At 38.0% G+C, this 27247-nt stretch overlaps 1 protein-coding gene and 1 pseudogene across 2 annotated transcripts in view; one reads left to right on the top strand and one right to left on the bottom strand.

Moving 5' to 3' along the window:
- Window positions 1–26949, bottom strand: part of CLVS2 (clavesin 2) — a 55004-nt gene extending 28055 nt beyond the window's left edge. For both annotated transcript variants that reach the window (XM_016212698.2, XM_016212690.2), the window contains exons 1-2: window positions 26512–26949; window positions 15210–15384 (exon numbers count right to left, since the gene is read on the bottom strand). In XM_016212698.2, the coding sequence (XP_016068184.1) occupies window positions 15210–15384; window positions 26512–26900 (564 nt within the window). In that variant the 5' untranslated portion in view covers window positions 26901–26949. The remainder of the gene's footprint in view (window positions 1–15209; window positions 15385–26511) is intronic.
- On the top strand, window positions 7466–7700 carry LOC148093119 (small ribosomal subunit protein uS14 pseudogene; annotated as a pseudogene).
- Window positions 26950–27247: the final 298 nt, after the last annotated feature.

Here is a 27247-nt window from a genome sequence, read left to right as displayed (position 1 = left end):
ATTTTTGCCTATTTGTTGAAAAACTATACTTTCTCCATTGACTTGCTTTTGCACTTTTGTCAAAAATCATTTGGGCATATTTGTGTAAGTCTATTTCTGGGTTTTCTGTTCTGTTCCATTGATCTATGTGTTCATCTGTCTATCAGGTCAACATTCTAATATTTATCTCTCTAATGTCATTGTCCCTAAATAGATTAGACACAAAAAGAAACAAAATATATTTTTAAGACTATAAATCTAAAATATATTCCAGATATAACCCTGTGTTGCTCTTTGAAAGATAAATAAAAGTTGATTTTTAAGGAAACAATTCTTTCCCCAGTAAAAGTTGAAAAATTAACTGTCATTTTAAACCTTTCAATTTTGTGACCCAAATAACATTAGCTTAGAAATGTTTCCTTTACAACAAAACAAAAGAAATGATTAATATGTCAACATAAAAAAGAAAACACAATCATGAGTCAAAGATACATGTCTAAAAATTGAGAAAAATTAATAAGAAAAATACAACTAAGAAAAAAAAATTTAAACATTCTGATATAGATCAAGAAACAATACATAATAAATAAATCTTTGGTGCTTTATAATTTACAGAATGACCAAAACTACTTGGACAAGCCTGTTATTGCATGATTTTAATTTCATAACTAAGAAAACTGAAGCACAGAAAATGTAAAGATTTAAAATATTAAAGCTCAATTCAAGCTGTTGTTAGTCAAGGTGAGTATGGGCTCTGTGAACCAAACAATAACCTTCCTGGAAGGATTAAGATGCTCCTTACAAAATTATTTCAACCCCATCCAAATGCATAGCAAATAAAATAAGACTTAAATCCCTAGGATTTACTCCAGGTATCTTAGGGGAGCAAGTTTTAACCTGAGATATTAAAGAAATCACATACTGCTATTTGGATCTCACAGCAGGACTCCACTCCAATATTATTAACTGGACAGCAAAGTCCAGCTTGGAGCTATGAGAGGAGACAAAGGGAAGCAGAGCTGGAGGAAATGCTACTGAAGGCAGGGCTGACCTTTTTGCTCAGCCAGCAGGGAGTGAGCACCTCCCCAAGCATTCAAAAATGAGTCTGAACAACATATAGTTTTAGGTGGCAAAAGCCTTGACTTCACAATGACTCATTCCTGCTTCTCAGGCTAGAGCATTGAGAACGTTAAAACAGAAGATGGGATACGGTTCTGGGATACCTGAGACTCCACCCAGTGAGTTCAAGATTCCAGTCTCTTACCTGTCTCTCATTACAGCTCCATAGACTCAGAGATAAGATCAAAGATCGGGCACAGATAGAACTGAATTAGGAAAGGACTCAATTTACACAGTTTTATTAACAGCCTATTTAAAAGCCTATGTCAAAGAAATAAGGAGGAAATGATACAAAAGGAGACCTAGGGATGCTATGACAGCACTGTGATGGTGATAAACTGCCTGCCTTCTGTGGCAGCTGCATTTGCAGGGCTCCGACAGCTTCGGCTCTGCCCCGCAATGACTTGCTGAAGGTCCAGTGTGCAGAGGTCATGAGCACTTCACTAAGAAGAGCAATGCATCTTCAAGCCTAACAACATCCTCCATGTAGAATGATTCATGAGAACCATTCTCACAGTGCTTTGGACAAAAACTGCCTCATCAATCTGTGTTTCAATACCTGCCTCCTTGCTACCTATGAATTCCATCATCAGGCAGAGGGAAGGGGTGGGAGGCAGAAGAGGAAAGGGGGGGAAATGGTGATGGATGAAGACTTGACTTGAGGTAAACACAGTGCAAGACACAGATGATGTATTGTTGAATTGTATACCTGAAACATGCATAATTTTATTAACTAATGTCACCTCAATAAATTCAAGTTAAATAAAAAAGAATTATGGTTGGGGACACGCTTAAGGTAAGCCAATAGCATGTCACAAGTGCTGCCATGTTTGCCTCCGTTTAACCCATTCTTTGTCACAGGACCACTAGATTCATCTATAAAATGCACTTATCCTCTTAAGTCGAAAACTTGACTGATCACCTACAGAAAAAGTCCAACTTTAGAGCGCCATTCATGGCCTTCTACTATTAGGTACCAACTAAGTTTTGCAACCTTATTTCCTACCTTATTTCTTCATGAATGTTAAGTATAACTAAGTCAACCTACTTGCCAATACCCAAATGCATCATGTTCATGTTCATCTCTGTTTTCCCCCCAACTGTTCCTCAACCTGTAATGCTTTTAACAATACATTTTCCTTCTTTCAAAACCCTTCTGGGGTCTTTTATGAATATTTTTTCTTAATCCTTTCCTTAGGTGAAAAATAATTGCCCTCTCCTTTCTTCCCCTTTGGTATGTTATTTACACTTTTACAGAGCACCTGCGATTTTAAGTTAACATCACCTTTGGCTATTTAATAATATTCTTCTCTAATAGTAGGATATATTTTCCACACAATAAAACACATGTGAGTAGTGTATCCAAAATGATACACTACTTAGAGAAAGGGATGAAGGGACAGTCCATCGGTATCTGGGGTAAAAAAACAAAACTATAAAATGAAAAATATCAGAGAGCTTCAGTTGTTCAAAGGAAGAGATATCCTATGTTTCTGAAATACTGTTATGTAAAAAACAGTGTATTAGGTGGAAGGGCATTAATCCTGTGTTCAAGAGTTGGTATAAGGACCAATGTGTGCAAGATTCAAAGTCAGATTTTAGTTGAATTTAAGCAAGAGCTTGTGGTCAAACTCTTAGAGACTGATTGGGCGACCTGTGAGGCGCTGCGCTAGCAGGCTCTGAGTGAGGATAAAGAGAAGCTTCATGATCACTCTAAAGACTACCATAGAGAGAGTCTTACAGAAGATGCCTTTTGTGACTTCTAAGTTTCCTTCAAATGCTAAGACTCTGAGTCCAGACATCTCTACTCTAAGCTTTGCATTACAGCATGTGGCATAACATGTGCTCTTGTGTTGTGTGCCTGCTGGAACTGATTTAGATCTGTTTGGGGCCAACAGCCCAATATAGAATCACATAAATGCCAAAAAAAATAGCTTCCCTATTAGATTAGAAAGATCATATTAAGAGGCTCTCTGATATTTTAATACAATTTTCCATTCACTTGGACTTATTCATCCAGAAAATCTACAGGGGGGGAAAAAATCATGAATCTTTAACCCTTAAATACTTACAGTATACAAATAACCATTTGTAATTTAGCAACATTTGATCAGATTTTAGAAGTAAATTAATTTCATTAAAACAGAATGTATGTCTCTGTAAATGCACAGTGCATTAATATAAATACAATTTATCATTAGATCTTGAGCAAATGAAAATACATAAACCTTTTCAAGAAAACCTTTTCCATAAGAGATTTTACCATACATAACAGCTTATTTAATTTTTTCAAGAATATCTTTAAATGGCATTATGATTTAGGTTCCAAATTACTGCCTTGCCAAAACTTCTTTTTTGTGTTTTTTTTAAAGTAAACCTGATGCGCTCTGGTCGACTTGACAGAGCCCTTACTTCTTACCTATGCAAAGCAAACAATGTGAGCAAAGACAGGAGTTGGTGACAAGATCATGTTTTAGAAAGACAACTGTGATCACCATGTCTAAGGTGACAGTTGGAGGCAAGGGCACTGATTTGTCTTTTGAAATAACAAAACTGAAAGGTAACAAAAATGTAAATAAAAAAATGTGGATAGAGAAAGTCTTTTTTATTATCACTTAGCCTGCCACTAATGTGGACTTTCAGCATCTCTGGCCTGGATTGCTATAAAAATCTCTCCTAACTCCCCATTTTCCCAACTTCTTTTTTAAAAATTATCCCACTCACCATACATTTGTAGGATAAGATCATGAACAAGTGAATAACATCACATTAATTTTTTATGATTTGTTCTCTTACTCAAAATACAAATTTATCTCCATTCTGCACAATATGTAGTTTAAAGTGAAAATACATTCCAGTTGACTCCAACCTGTCAGTTTTCTTCAGCTTATCTTTCTTGCCCACCTTATATCAACACCTCACAACCTATTAATTTTCACCTTTATACCTTAGTTCTGCTGTTTCCCTCCCTCTGTCTCTTTTATAGCCATACCAGGTCCTCCTTGAAAATCTAGCACAACTTTCAACTCTTCCATAAAACCTTCCTATCATTTTAGTCCATACACCATAAAACCCTCCTCTGAACTTCTGAATTTCTGTCTGCGAAATGTGTTTTGCCATTTATTGAATTGGTTTTAATAATATAAGGATATAACTGATAGGCAGAACTAACAAATTGTTTAAAAACATGACTGTCTTTATAAGGTATAATTTGTGTCCACTTTTTTGTATTTTACTTAATTCATCCATGGCAATTTTATTCAGATGTGCATAAAAATGCTTTCTAAATAGGGCTTATTGACGGCTGTCTGACTGAATTTAACTTCCTTCTTCCTACCAAAAACTGTTTAGTACATGTCATGTATATTAACATAATATTTTGGATTATATGATTTTTTTTACTCCAAAGCATATTTACATTTCCACTGACTCTGCTTTCCTGAGTTTTGCTGTAAGTTTCCTTTGTGGTCCCCAAATATGACTCATCACAGATACATGTGTTAGCACTGCATAATTTTCTGAAGATGAGCATCTACAGCTGCCAGATTCTATTAATTTACTCATCAAACTATGTTAATATTATTTTAAAATAGGTGCTAATGTTTTTAACATGGCACATCATATATTTACTGGTTAAATAACTGCTTTATTTTCTGCAATACAGTATGAATGTTTTAAATAAAGTTTTTTATTTAAAACATTCTGGATACTGTGTTTTCAATGGTAAAGTGTGTAAAATGCAAAAAACAGAAAAAAGAAAATTTCACTACAGTCCAGCTGCTCTCATATAATCACCATTTATGTTCCAATGTGTTTCTCTTCTGTTTTTTAACATGTTATTAACATAAATGTGATCATATTTTACACTTTTCATATCACATAGATAACAGTTATCCATATTATTACAAACCCTTTGCAAACATTACTTGTAAGAGTTGAAAGTTCACCTATCATAGAAACAACTTAGTGTTGCAGGTCCTTCTTCATGGGGATCTAAGTGCCCCTATAGTTCATGGATTCTGAGGCTGAGAACTGGACCATGTCAGGAAACCACGCACGGGAGTCTACCAATACTGGGCGAGCTGCCTTCATTCCTTTTCATTTCTCTGGGTTGACTATTTGAAGCAATACTTACTGTTTCCCTGTCCATCGTTCCCTAGGAACACCCTGTTTAATAACCACATCCACAGCTCCCTGAAGGTCAGGCCCTATGGCTGTCACTCCAACCTTGCCACTCATAAGAATTATACTCAGCATGCTTCTTACCTTCAAATGCCATCAGCTGGCCATTATTTCTGAATCTTATCATCCTCATTGCTCAGGGAGTCCTTTCACTGACTTTCTCAAATGCATCCTCTCTTTCCCATAGTCCTTTTGATGACTGGTTTCCCTGAATCTCTCACATACCTAAGACACTGCACCCTCCAGTGTATGGTCTCCTAAGAGTACCCCATCCTATTTCACTAAAGGTGAGAATTTTAAAAATTGCAGTTCCGCAATATACCTATAGTCCACCCAGAACCAGTGCTATGATCCTCCTTGCCAGCCAGCTGGTGACTTACTTAGCTGAAGTGAATATTGCTCTTGCCATTGAGGAATGTATCTAGTTGAGAACAGTGAAGAGAGATATATATATGAATCATGTCTTTACAAGTGTGGTTTCAACAGAAAATATTTATGATATTCCAAAGAATGAAAATCCTAGGAGTCTTACATTCTAGGACTAAACCAAAGAGCTCCATATGTTATAAAGCACCAATACTTGTTATAATCATATTTCGCCACTGTATTACAACCTGGAAGAACAAAGGCAGGAACTATAAATTTCAAAGAGAAAATTGCCTACAGTTTCTTGTAATTTACAGAAAATGTAAGAGAAGGCTTTCATCTCACATAACTTCAGTTGGTCAGTTTTGTATGATCTGCCAAGTTAAACTGATTGATTACATTGTGTAATAATCATATTTCAGTCTAAGGGGATAATCTTGTTTTCTAAGTTTACTTAGTTTCCACCCGTGAGCATAGGGCAGGAAAGAAGTGTATGGGCAGGACTGTCTTTAACCAAGTGCCTTCTCTGAGGAGGCATCTAACAATCTCTTTCACGTATGTTATCTTGTTTAATCCTCATATAATACCAGGGGGAAGGTGTTAATCCCAGTTTTTAGATGTGATAACAAAGAGTGGTATCAGTTAAGTAGTTTATCTAAAATTGAAATCTGGATGTGGCAGACACAAGATTTAAGTTCAGGAATGCTTGATTTTAAAATCTGACCTAATCTAGCAGTTGTCAAGAGGAAAGATAATTTTGCTTTCAACTATATCCTTTATCACTGTTCTCCAAACAACTCTTTATGAAGAAAACAGATAATCAAAACATTACTTTCCCAGCAGTTTGCTTGGGCAGAAGAAGATGATCCCTTGCTCCCTTATGTGGCCTCAAGATACAAATCAATGTCACTTCGCTCACCCTATGTCCAACTTAAGAATGTTTTGTGTTTTTAAAATTAGATTATAAGTAACATTTTGAGAAGCTTCCAAGAGGAAAGAAAAGGGAGAGAATAGTTTTCATTCCAATGCTGATACATGAGCTGCCAGTAAACAATTCCAAAACAGGAGCTAATAATAGAGAAAAGAAGTTCTAAAGGGAGAACCTTGGGTCACATGAAAAAGATAGCCTTGACTTAAAGACATAAGCTATGAGATTCAGAGATATGAAGGAAACCTTGACTTCTGTGAGGACTGACCTATTCTAAGAAGTAGAGGGGCTTACTTTAGAGGCAGTGATGGCTAGAAAAAAACAGAACTGCAAGGGAGAAAAGACAAACCACAGCAATGGCCTTTCTGGGTGCTCTCCATGGTGCTGCCCAGTTCAGCTTCCTTTGATGCAGCATTAAAGTCACATTAGCTCTTCTTTGAGTTAAAGTCTTTTCCAGATCTAAATACTTATGAAACTAGAAAACAGCCTCTTATGATTTACAGGAGAGTGCTTTCACTCTCCTTTCGCTGATTAAATTATGTCTCTAAGTTCAGCATGTAGCAATAGCTCACCACAACGACCATCATCCACCCCACGTTGAGAAAGCAGGCTTCAGTCACCACTAAATGCAGTTCGTCTACCAGCTGTAATAACCCAGTATTGTTCCAAGTAGAGTAAAATGTGCTTTCCTTAACTACCTTAGGAGAGATAATGGGCTGACCAGACGTATCTGTTTGAGGTCTTCTTTTGAAACCAGGCAATAAAGTTGACCGAATCACTACCCATTTGCAAATAAACCTGGTTTTCTAAGATTTATAAACTTAAGTCTTCCTATATTGATTTTCAAAGAATGATGCCTCCCCCTTTTTTTCCTTATTGTATAAGAGAAGGATGGGTCACCAGAAGCTGTACTGGAGCCATCCAAGAAAATTCGGCCAGGGTTCTCCTTTCCATGTCTGCTGAAACCAGCACCGTCTGATCTGGAAAGGGGGCCCCAATATGTGCAGCTAGTGTTTCTGTCAGTACACAAAGGATACAGGTTTCATTAAGTTGGACTAAGTGAACTCCCTTAAATGGGACATGACGGCAGAAACAATGCTAGCTCTTTGTACATTAAAAAAAATAATAAAATAAAATAAAAACACCTGCAATTATGAGTGTTTTAATGTAAATGGAATAGTCATGTGATTATAGAAACCACCTTTTAAAAAATTACTGTTATCTTCTGAGTGGGTTCATGTTTAAAATTGGTAGCTTATTTTCCCCCTGGTATATAAAAGTATTCATGCTAAACTCTGCTTAAAAAAAAAAAAAAAAAAAAATGAGTATATCCCTTAGAATTTTAATTGTTGGAAATAAATTTTTGCCATATTTCACTGCAGAAAAAATATCTCTGAGGATTTGGATTAAAGAACAAAATAATAATAACAAAAAAATCTATTACCATATAGGAGCACAATAATTTCTTTCCTACAGCCTCATGTAAAAGCAAAATGATGACTCATGACTTCGTTTCCACCATCCTGTGATCGTAAACTAGATAACAGTTGGCTGTAAGGTGTTAAGGAGCTTCCAAATCAACGGGGCAGACTAAACAAGCACAGTATCCTCACCATCCTCCACAAATTTAAGTGACAGTAAACAGTACAAACTAAAATAAATTTACGACAGCATTGAAAACTAAATGAGGCAGAGTAACATTATTAAGTCATATATTTAATAAAATTTGTGGAGATGAAAAATACATGTGCTTTTGATTTCCACTTCCAGCAAGATGAAATAGCCATTCTTCTCGTTAAGTATAACTTAAAAACCTGGGCATTGGTGTATATAAAACAAACATAAGAAGATGATGAAAGATGAAGAGAAGACGACAAACCAGCCAGGGACCTTTGGACCCAAAGAATAACACGGTAGTAAATTGCCTAGCTTTGATTTTGCCTCATATATCCCAGATTTAGAATTCAGGACACTGGGAACTCCAATAAGCACAGACACACACAGAAGAAGCCTTTACAAAAGCTTGCTCTCAGAGGGCAAAGGATCAGGAAAGGTGCATACTAGCAACATACAAAACTTTTAAGCAATAACTACTATATTCTGGCTAAATGCCACAAGAAAAAGAAAAGTATGACCTCACTCCTACCCACACCAGCAAAGAGCAAGAAGTGAGCCGAGAGTACCACCCTCCCCTGGCTGTAATGAGGCCCCCACCTCCGGCCAGTGTGGTACCAGAGAAGGCTGAGCAGGCAATCAGGACTTCGGTCATGGTTATATCAATGTTAATGTTCTGGTTGTGAGATTGTACAATATTTTTGCAAAATGTTACTGCTGAGGAAAACATAGATCTCTGCATTCTACTTCTGCATATGAATGCACAATAATCTCAAAATAAAAATGAAAAGTTTAATGAAAAGTACATGTGGCCATACAACTTTATGATACACAGAGAATTAAGACCACAAATACAAAGACCATGATGTTCCGCATTTACATAGCTCCTGAAGAAAATAAGAGAGAACTTGCATTTATTCATCTTTTCTTGTTCTGTAGTTAAGGACATGTCTAAACATAGCCAATAAAATGAAATGCAGAATAGTTCATATTATTCGTTCAGTTTTTCATTATAGATAATAATTTTCTGTCCATTTATTGTTATCTCAATGATTCAAACCAAAAGATTGTTATTTGCTTCTTTCCATTTTGTTACTTCAATTATTTGGTTACTTGAAGCAAAATGATAACTAGTCTCTTTGTCAGTGGTGGAAAGTGTAGCAGTATCAAATTTTCTTGCTAATTACCAATAGTCTTTAAATCAGTATTTGTTAAAGAACTCTAGAGCACTCATCTCTTCATTTTTCTCAAGGTTGACACCTGCTTCCTATAACAAGACATTTTAAACAAATTTAGCTGCTAATCAAAGGAAATAAACAGCAATTTTAATACAATAAAAAATAGTGACATATGTGTATATCTATGTATGGCCTGTTATCAAAGGTCATATAAAATCCTTAGCCTGCTTGGTGAACTGAATATTAATATACAGCTTTTACATGCCTATTTCAGCTTCTAACAAGACTCCCAACATCCTGTTTCTGGGCACTAAACCTCCCAGCCAAACTACCACATTCTCACACTATGAAATAAAGCAACATTAGAGTTTTCACTCATTTTGTTTTAGGTTAAGTAGCGACTGAAAGGAAGCACACTTAGCTCCGGCCACTATGCATGTGATGAACAATTGTCACTTTTCTTACACACTGCCCTTGTCACTGTTTCTCAATAAGGTTCTGCCTGTGCATACAAAATGTGGAAATAAACGCTCCACCTCCAGGCGGCCTGAATGGCTACGGCTCATGAGTCTGTGCGTTCATTTTCGAAAAGATGGGCACTGTTTCAACCCCTCCCATCGATGCACCATGGTGCTGGCCTAAGTTTACCAGGTAGTTTGTATGCAAAAGGTTTCTACTATGTATTATGCGGAGCTTTATAAGTCTGAAAACTATTGGCAGGTTAACGACCATTGCAAAGAACACTGTTGCAAAGCACAGAGTCCCTTTGTTTTATTATGAATCCCTAATTTACTCAATATCTCACACAGTTCCTTTTTTAATATTCTCCCTTAACCATCCTACACACACACACACACACCCCAGTGCAATTTCAAAGCCGCCAGAGATTGTGGGGAGCATTTGGAGGACTGAATAAGCTAATGCTAGAGAAGCTAATGGAGCTCCTCACCCGCTAGCCTTGGAGAGTGACGAGCCAAGTCATTACCACGTTCTCTGCTCTTGGCAAGAGCCCCTAGGTAGGACTGAGCTTCCAAACAGAGCCAGAATCTGTAGCGGCAGCACTCTCTGCCTTCCACATGAATGACCAGGGCTCTCAGATCTAGCAGATTGGTGGCTGCTTGCAACACTGAACCCTTGAGTCAAAAGAAAGGGCCCCATTAAGTACTGTGAATTAACAACAACAAGAAGATGAATAACTGCAAGTTCTCTTTATTCTCTCACAAGTCCTGGTTTTATGAAGGGCTCTTACAATATCTGGCACCGATTTAGGCGCTTTGTGATGGCCCTACATCTGAGTCTTAATGTAGCAATTCAAAAAGCGATTCATTTCTCTGTTACAGCCGAGCCCCTTGCCAACAGACCCACAACTTGACTACATTACATACTTTTCAGCGTAAAGAGTTTGGACATTCCTGTGAAATTGTGAAAGCAAAAGCACAGACAAGGCAGCACAGAGCTAAGGGGGAACAACCAATAAATATATACACGTAAGACTTGGATAATTTTTTTTTTAATTCACAAATAAGAAATTCTGGATTCTTAAGAGAGGTTGAGTTTTTCATTATTAAAGGATTTTAAGAGTGGTAATATTTTACAAGAAAATAAAAATAGAGCAACTGCGACAAAAAAAAATATATTAAAAGCTCATCGCTTACCTGTAAATTCAGAGTCTAAGCTTTTCCAGATATTTCTAAACATTTCATGTTTTAATTGGCTTCCCAGGTAGATATCTTAGTCTACAAGTCACACCCACTTAATCTTGTATTGATTTTCTAAGATGCTTTCTGTTACTATAACTACCCTAATCAATTAACGTCTTGTAAGTAGCAGGACAATTTTCTCTTTCTCTTTTCTTTCCAATGAAGCCTGAATACTTTATTCCACAAAAATATCTGATGTTGCCTCTTATCTATCAAAGAACTACATTTTTGTTGGTAAAAATGTTTGATGCTTTTCATTTTTAAAAAATGTTTTAATATTCTGCACAGAGAAAGTATACACAATTTCCTCAAACAACTATTATGAGTGGCTTACAGATTTGGGGTTGTATTGATGTAAGTTCTCTTTGTCTATGAGAAAAGTGCCTTTCTCTTGGCCCCAATGACAGGGAACTGGGAGGCTGGCAGTAGCTCATGGGGAAAAAAGTGATTCTGCCACTTGGTGTCAAAAAAAACAGTGCAAAGCCAGTTAGCATTGTTTGTTTATCCCAATAAACAAGTTTCCCCTGTATTAATGTGAGAATTTGGCATGGAATAGGGAAGTTACTCTAAACTAAGCTTACCCACTTTTTCTTAGGCACAGCCCTGGAAACAATAGAAACAGTAAGATTCGGGAAAGGCATTTGTCTTTGGAGTCAGCCAACTTGGACTCAAGCCTTTATGTCTTTTGGGTGTCAAACTGCCTGAAGTTTCATTTTCTGTCCTATAAAATGGAATCGATATAATTACCCCCAGGATAGTTTGGAGGTTCTCTAGAAACAACTCCTCCCTCCTTTGGTACAGCTCATTTTTCTACCCAAGAGATCTTCCTAAAGCAGAGGAGTGGCCAGGTTACTTTTTTGTCCAAAATCTCCCCATGTCTGAGAACAAAAGCCAAACCATATAGCATGCCATCCTCTATCGCATGGTGCCAAGACTCAGCCTGCTTTCCCTGCTCATTTCTGGTCATTCACCTCAATTCATTCTCACTCTAACCATAAAAAACAGATTTATCATGTATACTTTCAACCTCTTGTAGCTGTATGTTTCTTCAAAAACACTACCCAAAAGTTTCCCTGCCCAAAATGCTTTTCCTGTCTTTGCCAACTTAGCAAACTCTTGCTCAACCACCAAGTCAAGGATATCTCCACACTCACCACCTTTCCAACTGTGCCTGGAGCTTTTCTAAAAAGAAACAAAGATCAGTTTTCACTATATGAAACCATCTCATTTTTCCTTGGCTTCCAACATGAAAAATTATTTTATTTGGCATCTAACATGAACATATCTAAACGCTATTTAACCACACAGTGAAATACTTTTAAAAAAATGCAATCTGTGTATCTACAATCTGAGCACTAAAAGCAAAATATGAGATCATTCAGATTCTCAATGTTAATTAACTTTAGGTCTTCAGAGTCTAAGTAGTCACTGAATTGTGAGAAAACCAGCACATACCCAGAAAAATATGGCACCTGAAAAAATTAGCTCATGCACATTGATTACTTTGATCGTTGATATCACCTGATGGGTGCAAGATGTATCATTTCTAATATACTTTAAATTTAGTATAAATGAATAGACTGAGATCCAAACAAGTTCCGGAATCTTTCCAAGTATTTGATATGTAGCAGGGTTGTCATCCAAACTCAGGTCTGTCTGCCTCTAAAGCCCATTTATTTTCAATCTTCCACATTGTCTCTCTATTGACCTTGTATTGTGATCACAGGTGGATCTTCTAGCAATGGTCTGTGTGTCTTTATCTAAGGTATCAGGTGCTATCTCTAGCCAAGTCACTCAAAATACTCTTTCACTTCAGGCAAAGGGGGTTGGTGTGTGCAGACAGAAAGGTTATGCAGTAACCCCAAGAGGAAGAGAGATGGGGCCTCTTCACAACACAGTTACATCCCATTAATAATACACATCGTTAAAGTAAGTTTCCTCTGTGGCTCTAGGCCCATCTTTAGCCTTTCTTATTTTTTGTTCAACTCCCTAGAATATTTTTTATGTTTGCCCAAGTAAAAGTAACATATTATAGCAGAATTATGATATGATGTAAACAATAGCTGAGTTATCAAAAATATTCTCACATAAAAAAAGTAAAAATAAATAAAAATATTTTCACCTCTCAATTTTCCTGGCTCGTTTAATTGGAGGTTATTTATTGTCGAGGTAGTGTTGGTGGTCTTGATGATGGTATTAGTTGTGTTTAGTGGCCAAAAATTGTGTATATATCTTCATTTCAAACATTTCATGGTCTTATGTCAATCTCAAAAATACATTTATTCATGCTCTGCATGAAACATCTATTAATGCACAATAATATTTCTCACATGTTAAATGCAAAATAAACAGAGACTTGATTAGAAAAGTCATAAAATGTAACTTCTGTATGAGACTAAATATGAAACCATGCCTGTTACAATGGAACATTTTTCACACATCTTGTAATCTATTCAGAATTACCATTGTTTTTAGACATAGTACAGAGGCATCTACACATATAGACACAGATAAAGAACATTTAAAAACTCAATTTGAACTGAAGAAAACACTGAGTTTAAAGGTTAAAAACATGTCAAATTTAATGACGGGAAGAGCTCACTTATTTTAAGTGGCTTCTCAACTGACAACTAGGAGGCATCAACCCTGCTTACTCAGTCTAGGTCCTGGGAGAAAGAAAAGGAGATTGAGACATTTATAGGGAATAGAGATGAGGCAGCCAGCACAGGTCTCTGCAGGGTGGGGACCATTTCACTCACCAGCACAAGCACTGACTGTAGCCCCTGTCATGCTGACACTGCACTGAAAGACGTTCTGATAGTGGCCATGGCTAATAGAGAAGCTCCCAACATGCCTGAATTTTCAGTTTTTTTCGCCCGCAATGACTTCTCACCTTACTACTAAATGTCTCCAAACAGTGTAAGTTGGCAAATAGCAAGGCACTGAGTCTACCCTTGAAGTTTTTTTTAAGTTTCTTAGGAATAATATGCACTCTCCAGTCCTGCATGCAGCAAAAGGCCTAGTCTACCTCTAGTGCAAAGAGAAGACACAGGTTAAATAGTGGTAACAGTTCTAAAAAACTAGGTTACCATCCTGTTAAGTAACACAGTTGGTGGTAACCAATTTTCTTTACAAAATAAAAAACACTTTATACACTGTGGGCAATAGGGCACATTCATCATGATACACACACTTCCAAATATGCGTTATTCCGTGCCCTCTCCCAATTTTCTTAACTGTCTCTATGGAGTTTTTAAAAAATAAAAATGTTCTTCAAGTTAAGACAGTAGCAAGGGTGACTCACCAAAAGCAAGTCAGAAAACCTGTATCAGAAAAAGCCTAAGCAGAGAAAACAGACCAAGGTGTCTTATTCTCTCCAGAGGCACAACTCAAGCTGTCAACTCAATTTGGCTACGCTGTCCTACGGCCTGGAGGAGTGGCTCATTTTTAGGGAATAACTGGCTGTCAGCTAATTATCACATACCACTAAATAATAATTGGTTTTCCATTTCATAGTTTCATGATTCCCAATCAGTTAAATGTCATTCACTGGAAGATGCACCATTCCTATATAAATTCTATGTGACAATCCTTCCACCAAAAAAAAAAAAAGGCCAAAACCCCCAATTAAGTCTACAAAAGTAATTTAAAACAGTGATTCCATTGCTTAGAGATCAAAAACATATTGATTGGCTTTCCAACAGCTTTTAGGCAACATGAAGATATAACCCATCATATCCCAATTCACCAGGTTAAATGCAATAATGAAGCAAACCTTTAACTAATTAACAAATAGCCACGGAAAAGGAAAAAGAGACAAAAATAAGCCTAGATAATTAATGATTAAAATCCAAAAGGTGGTGCTTGTTCTGATTTTCAAGTCAAAAACCTCAGGTCATCACCCATGTTTATGTTCAGGCATAGTGAGGGTTTGCACCAAGTATTACAAATTCTCATCTATTAAAAGTCCCACATTCTCAGTTTTTCTTCTAAAAGCCTTTGTCTAGTTAGCGTTTTAATGTTTGTGCTTGAAAACTACATAAAAATTGTTTTTGTTCCTTAGGTGGGACATTTTGCTATGCTAACAGATTAGATGAGTCAAACATGGGAGACGGAGACCACGGGTAATTCGTGCATGGTTACCTGAAGGCCTTCGATAGCCAGCCGCAGCATGCTGGGTGTAAGCTTAGAGGCCTGCTTGAAGGTGAAGTTGCTCCAGTCTATGATCAAAACAAATCCATTCACCTGAAGCTCAGGATCTTCAATCATGGCTTCTAAAGACAGCAAGATGGCCCGTAAAATATCCACCAGTGTGTACCTACCAGCAACAGAAAAGGCTTCATTACATCTAACAACCACTATAGAAGGATTTTAGCACACTAAAAACTCCTCAGAAAATACTTAAGAAATCTTAAGGAGATGATTTTGTTTAAAAGTATTCTTTTAAGAGGAACTTGATTTGCAGCACTCAGGGGACATATGAGAATTTAGCATGTATTCTACCAAAACAAACTATAAAGCTTTGGGAAATACTACAGTTTGCTTCATATTTCACAATCATTTACTTTACCCCTAGGCCTTCCTATCATTTTCTAAAATCTCATTTTAACTACTCTGAAAATTAGTCATGGTTCTTTTAAATAGCTTAGGAATGCTCTCAGTAATACTGACATTTCACATGTGCGTATTTGAAAAATTTCAGAATGAGATTTGAGGAGTCTCACCAATAAACAAGAACAGTACATGTGAACAGTTACGGGTATAAGTGTCAACAGATTTTAATTACTTGTATTGAGAATGCATCATAAAGATAAAAGAAAAGAAAGAAGGAAAAGTGTACAGACAGAAAGAGAGATCAACAACTACAAAAGGGGAAATGTAACTATCATAACACAGGCCTTCGCAATTTAGGGATTGAGTTTCTATCTTTTTCTGACTTGCCTGGCACATTGTATAAATCCAATAAATGCTCTTGACATTCCTGTAAAATGGCCTAGACTAGAGCTCAAAGATGCTGCTGTGGAGTAAGACGCTGCCTCCAGGAAGGCAGTGCAGGCCGGGCGGAGAGTAGAAGCCAAATTTAAGGAATATTTCAGAAGTAAACCTGTGAAAATGTGACACCTAATTGGATGTGGGGACTCAGATTGAGAGAAAAGTAAAGGGTGAAACAGATTCTAGCTTCAGGGCCTAAATAAATAATACAAAAGGAAGATACAATTGGGGAGAGCTAGTAATGAAGAGTTTGGAATAGAACCCGCTGCATATAAGAAGCATGTAGTACACCCGGTTAATAGCAATTAAATATCTGAAAAAAGTAGATCCTAAACTCAAGAGAGAGCTCCCAGTTGAAAATTCCAGAATCAAAAGCACACACAAGAAAGTGAAGGAAGTAATGCAGCCAGAGTTGAGAGAGAAATGAGATAATTATTCTAAGAGGATTCCAACATTTTAAGAGGAATCAGCAAAATTATGGGAAAGGTTAACCATTTGAATCTTTGAGCATCCTGAATCTCAAGTTTATTTTTTTTCTCCTTAGACATTCAGGTGCAGATGGTCAATAAAAGCTACAGAAAGAAATCTTGACCTCGGAGGAGGTGGGATGAGGGAGGTGTTGCATGAGGAACACAGATCCCTGGGTTTAGTGGCAGTGACAGGCTGCCTTCCACGAACTGCTCGCTCGCTCTATGAGACAGCGGCTAAGTATGAGGGAGCAGTTCTGGGTTTACTGCTAAAAACATTCGGAGGAGAATGGAGAAAGCACCGTAGTGCAGAAAGGAAGGAATAATTAACAATAAGAGCCCAGGCGACTTCTCGCTTTCTCTGGGCCTCATTCTGTTTCTGCAAGATTAGCACAGCAGGACCGACAGGGTCGCCCTTGCATCCCAGCCTCAGCCAAGCATAGAGCGCGGTGTCAAGATTTCGAGATGAATGTCTTCTTCTCTGTCCCTCCTTCGCTGTGTGACTGTGGACAGACTCGGCAGGGTATAATCAGAATGGAAGAATCTTTGTTTTTATCTTTTCCTTTAAAATTTAATGATGATTTTTAGATAGCTTATTACTCTTGTAAAAGGCAAGGATCAACGGGTTCTTTTTAAATCTCTGGATGGTATACAGGCTATTTATAGTCCTAAGAATATGGCATCCTAAAGTAGTTTCTAAATATATAAGATAATAAAACTTTTTGTAGAACTCTATTACTTATTTGTCTTTAAGTCTGTGAAATACATATGGCCGAATACCTTTATCTGTCACTTTGTCGCTGGCCCATCTCCCTTTTAAATATAATGACCTGACACAGTGTTATAACCAAAAGCCTATAAACCTACACAAACTGGGAAGCTGGAGCAAGAAAGCTATATTTCTGGTTAAAATGTAGACCTCCCTCTAAAAAATACTCATTTTAATTCCTGAAGTCTATAATAATATCATGGTAAAAAAAAATTAAACATTAGAAAAGCCCAACTTAGGACTTTTTTCCTCATTATGGTCATTCTTGTGTTACCTGTAAAAATACCAAATAGCACTAAAACCAAAATAGCATTAAGTCAGACTTGAATCTGTAATAGGTTTTGGAAGGATGATGCACTGTACATAGAAGGAATAAATCATGACACCAGTAAGGGCTGAAATGAGGCCATTTGTTTTAAGTAACACACTTTAAATATGACTCTATAAAACTGTGTCTAAATCAAGAGAAAATTTATATGCATATTATTATTCCAAAGGAACTAAAATAAGACAAATCCCAGGGTCAGCAATGGGGGAAAAAGCAGGTTTGCAACGTTTTCAAGAGTAGTTCTCACCAAGTTTCAAAATTTGGTATCTTGTTCCAATAAAAAGAATTAAATGACGTTTATATAAATCATATTAGTGTACAATTTTAAGAAAATAAACATAAAAACATGCTAGCTGAGTGCACTCTAAGGGCAGGTCAAAACCCCTCTGGACGCTCCAGTCCTCTGCCGTCAAACATGTCACCTGACCAGCACTGCAGCTCAGCAGGCTGTTCCTAAGCAGAACATTATTAAAAGAGATCTTACTAAAGTCTGTAAAATATCTTCCAAAGAAATGGAGCATTTTACGTATTCCGCCTCTTCAGGAATCTTACCGCAGTTCTGCTCTTTGAGGTTATTTTCACTGTTACAATCTGTAAAGTATCAGTACAGTAAGTATGCCACATGGCCCTGCTTAGGGCTTACACCCCAATTTGCAGCAGCTCCAGCATTGCTACTCTTCATTTGTATGCTGGGGAAAAAGCCATAGATAACAAACTAGAACATTTATCCAGCTCTTGCCTCCAGACTGTGCTTCCCAAAATAGCATTAAGTAAAGCCTGAATCTGAAATCAGCTTGGAGAGGATGGTGAGTAGCAAGTCCTAAGGAGAAATGATGGGACCAGGTAAGGCATCTTACAAGTGGGATGCCAGCCTATGTGGAGCACTGCTCTTGAAAGAGATCAAAGTTGTTAGAATACACAAAAACTACGTGAAGACTCTGACACCCATTTCTCCCATTTCTCCTACTTACTACCTGTGCAATCAATAGCAGGGAAGCCTCTTCTCCTGCCTCCAGCCAGAGAGGTTTTGGGGTGGCCCCCTGCCCAGTGCCTCTCCCCAGCATTCACAGCGTCTCATCCACTACCTCAGGTTACAGTCAGTGCCAAGGGCAACCTAAACCACAAACAGAAAATTTCCTTCCTCCTTCCCAACCCTTTCTTTCAGCCTGAAAGGGGAAAGCTGACGTCTTGGCATCACATTGAGCAGCACAACAGCAAGCAGTTTCCCTTTGTTGCTAAATCAATCAGCCATTATTAAATTCTTCATTAAGGCTGCCCCGCCCGTCAGTTTTCATTAAGCCAGAGCTGAAGCATTTCCTGTTAGGAAGGTGTTAGGGGAGAGACAAAGGAAAAAAATTACCTTTATTAATAATGCCTCAACGGTATCATTAGTACAGAAGTTGAACACATCGAGTTGCTTTATATTACTGAGGGGAAATAATAATAGCCCTACCTGTGTAATAGTTTAAGATTTCCAAAGGAATTTCAAATGCATTGTCTTAATCTCAGAACAAGCCCAAAGTCTCAGTGCTGGCATTAATCCTCTCACTTTGGAGTTGAGGACACAGATGAGGTCTCTGTGAAATACAGAGATGAAGACACAGGTCCCAGAGAATCTGAGCCGTTTGCCCAGGATCCCCACGGAGTACAACGGCAGCCTCGATGAGAAGCCAGCTCTTTCTGCACCACAGTTCTCTCCACTCCCTGCGGCGTCTCATACCTGGGAGGGAGCTTGATGAATAACTGTTCTGCTTTTTCATGTCTCAGTGGCAGAATGTGGCAGAAGACAGATCAGAAAGTCAATACCAATGTGGTGCCAAGCCAGGTACCAGGACACATTCCAGCCTGATCCAAACAGGGGGCTTCAGTGGAGGAAAAGCAACCGGGCATCCAAATGAACCGGGACGGGAAGAGGCAAAGTCTGCAAACCAGGCAGGGAATATGAACTCCGAAATATTCATGTGTCTGGTTTGTGTCACTAAGCACAGAAGATTATCTGTCTGGGCCTTGCTTTAGTTTTTCTGGCATGGGAATGTAGGTACATGAGAACAAAAGATGTTTTGTTGGAAATAAACATCTAGAGAAAAAATGTCTTTCCTTGAAAATGTTTAAAAAGTGTGCACTACTGCCACCAAAATAAAACAAAACAGAATTGTGCTGGAAATATAAACACATCAGAAAGTCAACTCTTCAGGGCAGAAGACTCTAAGCAAGTGTCTGCTTTGTATGGTCTTTCCCTTCAGAACATTTATTCTAGCAACTTAACTTTCTGTGCCTAATTGTCTATATTATATTGTTTAATCAAGACTTTGTAAACCATGGATAAGTTTTTAAATGATCAGAGCTTGCCTTTTTGATATAATTATATTTGTGTGTTTTTTTTCTAGATTTATGTGGCTGATTGTCTTTACACACACAAAAAGTTTGGGCTGGCCAATGTGGTTCAGTGGTTGAGCACTGACCCCTGTTCCAAGGGGCCACTGGTTCAATTCCTGGTCAGGGCACATGCCCAGATTGTGGGCTCGATCCCCAGTAGGATGTGTGCAGGAGGCAGCCGATCATCTCATTGATGTTTCTCTCTCTCTCTCTCTCTCTCCCTTCTCCCTCTGTTTCTCTCTCTCTAAAAATCAATAAAAATATTCATTGGAAATAAACATCTAGAGAAAAAATGTCTTTCTTTGAAAAATGTTTAAAAAGTGTGCACTACTGCGGCCAAAATAAAAATAAAAAACAGAATTGTGTGCGGGTTTTTGAAAAAAGTTTGACCAGTTCACTGGTTATGGATGAAATACTTAACTGCTCTGTGCCTCAGTTTCTTCATCTTCAAAATATAAATATTAATAGTACCTACTTCATATGATTTAAATAAAGATTTAATAAGTTTGTTAAGTTCTTAAAAGAGTACCTGACACATGCTATAAAAGTATTTTAAAATGAATGAATAAATGAGTTAATTAATTAAAATTAAACAATAAAAGATTGAATTTAGTTAACCAAGTAGGCAATGTTATCTCTAAACAACACTGAGTACCTTGCAGCTCCCCCTTTGCCCTTAACTTCTTGACTGGTAAGGAATACAGTCATTAAGCACTTATAACCTCTCTGTAGTTATTTTTTCATGATTTTTTTCCTAGAGAGGTTGCATGTCCCTTGCTAGTACAAAGAATGTGTTATGTGTGTTTATTTGCCTCCAGCAATTATTAAATTGCTATGTATGTAGCAAATGTTAGACTAATGTATACTTTTTAAAAAATTGATTTGAGACTATTTGCTCAGTTTTATAAGGACTCAACATACAGGGACATCCTTTCCCTCATGTCAACAGTGTCACTTACCATGTTAATGAAATATATACCTGTCCTCAATGACACAAAAGCAGTCAAATTTTTTCCCAGAATGGAGGAAATGTATTAATTTACAAAGGATAATTTATTCGTTTACTAACTTGGCTCATGTTTTAAAATATCTTTAAACATTTCTTTTGAGGCACACTTTCAGTGCACTAAAAGTAACCTCAAATCCTTTTCTTCTCTGCAGCTTTGTTTAAAGTTGCATGTTTGAAACATGCCTGATTTGGTCTAGGCCCTCAGCTTCTTACTGAAGGCTAGTCCTCTTGGTCTTTGCTGTTATTTCAGAATTATTTTACTAGTTACTGCAAATTGCCCTAGTTTTTGGAGACTGTCTTTTTTTTCTTCCAGAGATTTGTTCCAATATTACACTAACATTTTTCAAGACAATTTTTTTATTTCCCATTTTCTATGGTTTGAACCAAGGGCATAGTTTGGAATAAGCTATAGTTTCCAGAGTATTTGTTAAAAGAGTATCCCAAAAGGAAGCAATATGAAAACTCTGCTGGGACAGAAACCCCATGGAATCCACACCTGCCATGTCTAGTTTTGAGCTAATATCAAAATCCACGCAGAATAGAGCACAACAACGTCTCCAGGATTTTGAAGGTAAAAATTCCTGACCCTGTCATGATATATGACACCGTGAAGCAAAAAGTTGGGACATATTTAAATATTTTAATAAACTGAGCCAAGAGGTCTGGAAAAATCAGGCCAAAATATTATCTGTATAGTCCATGGATACTTTTTAAATTTTAATCTGTCGTCATCATAAACTTTCAATTTGGAGATTGGTCCCATTATTTTAACAAATGGAAGCAAAATCATAATTCAATCTCAAATTGCAAACAGCTAACCATTTGTATAATATTTTCTTTTTTATGAAAAAGCCACACAAAATAAACAAACTGACAATAATATGTTTTGTAAGGAAAATTTCAGGATAAGTTTCAGGATCATAGCAGTGTCTGACCAGTCAGCCTTCTACCCCTTCCGGAGCTTCAATACTCTAAGTGATAATCAATGTCCATTATGACAAACCAAACAGAGTGCTTTCTGAATTGCCACTATCAGGAACCACTTTAGTTTAGCTGTATTTAATTGTTTTCTTACGGTTATTAACCAGATTCCAGATAAGTGATTGTTTGCTGTACTAAAGTATAGAGAACTACTTTATAAATATTGAGGTAAAATATGACTTGCAGGCTAACTGAAAAATTACAAGCCAACTCTCAGAATAGGTGTCATTATTATATTTTGGGTGACACAATTTGCTCATGAATATTCCCAATAAGTATATATGTCAGTAATATTTTCACTGCTCAGATACCTACCTGCTCTTGTGCCCTAGGGTATAGATCATGATCTGATTTTATTCAAAACTTCTTTTTTTAAGGTAGTATAATCTCTTCTACCTTCACGGTACATTATCCTCACCTTCTGTTGTTAAAATCAGGTGGAAATCTGAAGGTGTCTGCCCAGTCCTAAGCAGGGCACTATCCCTCGTATCCATGGACTACACAGAATGTAATGCATGGAGGGCTACTGCATCCTAGTGATGCAGTGAAACAATACAATTGTTTTTAATTTCGCAGAATTTCCTTTTGTTTTCAGGTACTATGCTAGATGATCTGAAAGGAGATAAAATTATGTGAATATTTTTCCAAGGAGAACCTGCTCAGTAAATGTAATAAGTCATCTAAGCCTGTTTTATTCTTTTTAGAAAGAACCACAAACCAAACTGAAAGTCACTTTGACATTTCAGTATTTCATTTTCTTTAGATTTATTAGAAGGTGGGTACACTGTAAATATTATTTTACCTTGGTTCTTCCTGAAAATTCCATGCCTCTTGTAAAGGCCTTGGAAATGGTCCAATTCAATATGCTGAAACTGACCTGCATTATATTGCAGCAGAAGGAGACACTGTTTTATTTATAGTCACCATCTCACACACATTTACTATTTCTGGTCTCCTGAGAAGCAGAGAGAACTGTCCTACAAATTTAATATAGCAGAAAGTATATATTAGGTAACTCCCCACTTAGAATTATTTTTTAAATGCATAACGGAATTCAACTCAAGAAATATTGATTGAGCATTAACTCTAGCTCAAGTGCTCTTATAAAGATAATAACATGAAACTTAGTCTTTTTGTTACACAGATTATTTTAGAGGTATTCACAAGTTTTTCAAACCTTATTTTAAAAATCATCCCTTTCCCTTGGGAAGCTGCAAATAACCTGTTTTCCAGTAAAATGGGGGGGGCCTTTTTTCTACCTCATTTCTCAAATTTCACTCTGTAATCGTGGACATTCCCACCTATTGTTTCTTTAAAACAATGCTACTTTTTTTTAAGTTGTTGAAAACCAGGTAAGTCACTGAACAGTTCATGGAAGGTGGTCAGAATTACATTCAGATATACAGTCACTTTTCTCAAGAGACTCAGGTTGCTTGGCCTGGCAGGATCACAGCAGGAAGGTAAGAGCATCTGACTCACAGAACAGGGGAGGAATGAGAGGATCTGGCACGTGGCTACCCACCTAACGGAGCAATAGTAAGGTAAACACCTAGAGAAGGTAGAAACTTCTGTAGGAGTCAAGTCAGACAGGACTTGAGGCTACAGAGTGGAAGAAGAAAGGGGAATCAGGCCAAAAGCAGGAGAAGAGCTGGTACTGCTGGATAGCAGCTGTCCTGCAGGTTTCAGGGCAGTTCTTATGCTCGTATCCCAATGATAATGATTTACAGAGGATGCCAAGAGCATAGACTTATTTAATCCATTATCCTTGTTAAACTGGGTATATGCACGTCTGTGATGGGAAGCAGGCAGGGAGAAGGAAGGAATGACTTTTTTTTAAGAATGTAAGAGGAGGAAACTCAACTGAATTTTAGCCAAGCTCTAAATAACTGGTATACCTTTTGACTTAATGCACTATAACTTCATTTCCATCCATAGAAATAGGATTCACAATTATTAGTCTAGAACCTGATAGGGTATTTTTACAGGACACAGCTTCTCATTTTTAATTTCGCATGTACAAATTTTTTAATATTTAAAAATGTTATGTAAATTTAATGAAAATAGTTCTATATACCAATTAACAAATCTCCTCCCACTGTAGAGAGATAGGGTGATAGGTTTTGATTACTAATAACCTATCCCTTATACAAAAGTATGAAATAGACAACAAAAATATAGTTTCTTTAGGAATCTGGAATAAGCAACTTTCCATATACATGAGAACTATTAAGTGATTTGAATCTTAATTAGGTTTATAAATCAGTGTGAATATTAGTTCACTTATAGAAATAATTTAAAATAGGTTTAATGTAATGCATGTCTCATGCCAAGTGAAATAAGCCAGTCAGAGAAAGACAAATACCATATGATCTCACTTATATGTGGAATCTAATGGACAAAATAATTTGACAAATAAAATAGAAACAGAAGCACAGATACATAGAACAGAATGACAGCAGTCAGAGGGAAGGGGGTTGTGGGGCTGGGTGAAAAAAGGTGAAGGAATTAAGCAAAAATAAATAAATATATGTGTGTGTGTGTGTGTGTGTGTGTGTGTGTGTGTGTGTGTGTGTGTGTATAGACACATAGACACGGACAAGAGTACAGTGATAGCCGGAGGGAAAGGGCAGTGGGAGGAGGTGGAAGTGGGCAAAGGGGGGTAAAAATGGGACCAGAAAAGGACTTTACTTTGGGTGATGAGCACACAATGCTGTATGCAAATGATGTTTTATTGACTTGTATACCTTTGAAACCTGTATGGTTTTATTAACCAAAGTCACCCCAATAAAGTCAATTAAAAAAATAAAAATTAATATGCATGGAACAATAATAAATAAATAAATAAATGCATGTCTCCCTAAATGCAATCTGCCTCCCTAAAGATACCTTTCAGACTCTGAGACATATTTAAGTATAAAATGTCCACAGCTCCCATTTAACTGTAGCTTACTTAATAAACAAAGTTCTGATCTAACTGACAAATGAAATAGTAGGTTCTTTCTTGAATAAAAGTTTTCAGTTTTGGCATTCACAATCATTGGATTGCATGACCCTACGATGTACATCTCAGATAAAGAAAAATGTTAAAGAAAAATTGTGGTCAAAGGATGGCATTTCATGGTCCTTTAAACTTTGCTACCTGATAAAAAGTAGAATATGAACTCTAGAACTAAACAAAGTACTTTAACAGGACACCATTCCCCATCAGTGGCTAACTCTCTCTGGAAGTTTCTTAGTTTTATGATATTAAGATTCCTCAGGTAGTAGTTTGTCTTTATATTTGCCTAAAAATTAATCAGTGTAGTTCTCAACCTAGAATTACAGAGAAAAGGTAACCAATTAAAAGGTAAAAACCTGTTAAAAGTATTAATTTTCATTCTAAGATCCCAAGACTGTGAGAAGCCCATCTAGAGATCCACACAATTTCTCAGTCACCAAAAAAGTCTTTTACAATTGCTCCAGAGATGGTTTAAACCAACCTGATGCATCCAAAGTTACCATTCACAGAACTAAAAACACACCAGTATTTTAACAACCAGCTTCTTATGATTCATAGTCCTGATAAACGTGTTTTGAGTTCCATGAAATGCATCAACTTTAAACTTAATTAAAACTACCTTACACAAGAGTATTTATAACTTCTTATATCTGTTAGTCTGAGAAAAGAATTCTGATTGAGGAAGTGGCAGAGTCACTCTCTTTTTCTATCATCATGTAGACACTAAAAATATTGTTTCTCCTCTACTAAAAAGCAAGAGAGCTTAAAAAGTCTACCAAACGACACACATGTCTGAACATTTTCCCCTTCCTTCCAAAAGATGAGAAATCACATTAGACAGGAAACATCTTGAGACTGGTGACAGGTGTGGAACGAGCACAGCAGCCAGCCTTTATTTCAGCGTCCGCAGGCCCGCTCGGTGACAGAGGATACAACTCTGCCTCGCACTGAAGCGACACACATCATGTTATTCCTTCATCAGCACATCACCGCGCAGAAAAGCTCCCAAGCAATGAAACGACTTGATCTTGGTTGACCACCAGGCTGTTCTTATGCAATAATACCTCAGTACTGATCATGAAGATGAGGGTGATGAGGAGGAACCTAGTTTAAGAATTTCTTTAGAAGGAAGGAGGAGAAGTTGTGACCAACCTCATGCTAATTTCCCCGCAGAACAGTGAACTTATTCAGGAGGTGAAAAAGATAGCACGGTTATTATTTAGGAGTTAAATGAGTGAGATTGCAGCACAGTAACAGGGTGCAGGAAGCACTTCGAGCTGCAGCAGAAACTAGGGACTGGCGCAGGAAGAGTTACAAAGGTTAAATTAAAAAAATTAAAAAGCCCTCCTCCCGCTCTCCCAGGGTGCCCGCCAAAAACTCATTTTTCAGTTCCATCTTCTCTTCTTTCCCAACCAAGTAAACAAAAGCATCAAAGCGGTAAAGCTATGACGGGACGGCTCAGGGTACATTCTGGGAAATGGGCGAACAAACGAATTCCTAGCATGAGCTGGGATTTAGGGTTTACCTGCTCTGATCCCAGTTGGCAGCAAAGAGCACGAGGATCTTCCGGCCGTAGTGGTCCAGGTTGGCCAGGCCGCCGGGGAAGCCGTCCTTCAGCGCCTGCTTGATGCCGGGGTCCGTGGCCTTGAAGCTTTTGAACATGTCCAGGTTCTGCTGCCGGTACTCGAAGTACTGGGCCAGCAGGCGGAAGGCCTCGAAGTGGTGAAACTTCCTGGCCCGCAAGAAGCGCAGGATGAAGGCGTCGTCCGTGCGCAGAAAGCCGATGTCCGGCCTGGTGATGACCATGTCCCGCACCTCCTGGATGTCCTGGTGCAGCGTGTCCGGGTTCTCGTTGAGCTCCAGGCGCGCCTTCTCCAGGGTCTCCGGGGACAGCCCGGCTTGCAGGTGGGTCATCTTCCGTCTCCCGAGCGCGGGCTGCCCCGGCTGGCCTCCCGCCGCCCGCCCTGCGCCTCGGGCCCTCCGAGCTGCCCGCTCCCCGCTCGCAGCAAGCGGTTTGTCCCGGGGCGCAATCAAGGACCCTGTTGCTCCCGCTTCCCCGCGGCTTTTCTAGGAAGGGTACAAACTTCTTTCCCCACCCCCTGAAAAAAACGCCCCCCCTTTGGTTCCCTCCGCCCTGGCCGAGGAGCAGACGCGGCCTCTGGCCGACCCCGGCCCCCTCGCGGTCCGGTCGCGCCCCTAACAAAGCGCCTCCGATGGCGCCCGGCGCGGGCGGCGCGGGTCCCGGCGCTGCCCCCTCGCCT

Source organism: Miniopterus natalensis, chromosome 5 (assembly GCF_054644295.1).
Source record: "Miniopterus natalensis isolate mMinNat1 chromosome 5, mMinNat1.hap1, whole genome shotgun sequence".
Lineage (NCBI taxonomy): Eukaryota > Metazoa > Chordata > Mammalia > Chiroptera > Miniopteridae > Miniopterus > Miniopterus natalensis.
The sequence above is the reverse complement of the archived record's forward strand: the minus strand, read 5'-3'. Positions and strand labels throughout refer to the sequence as shown.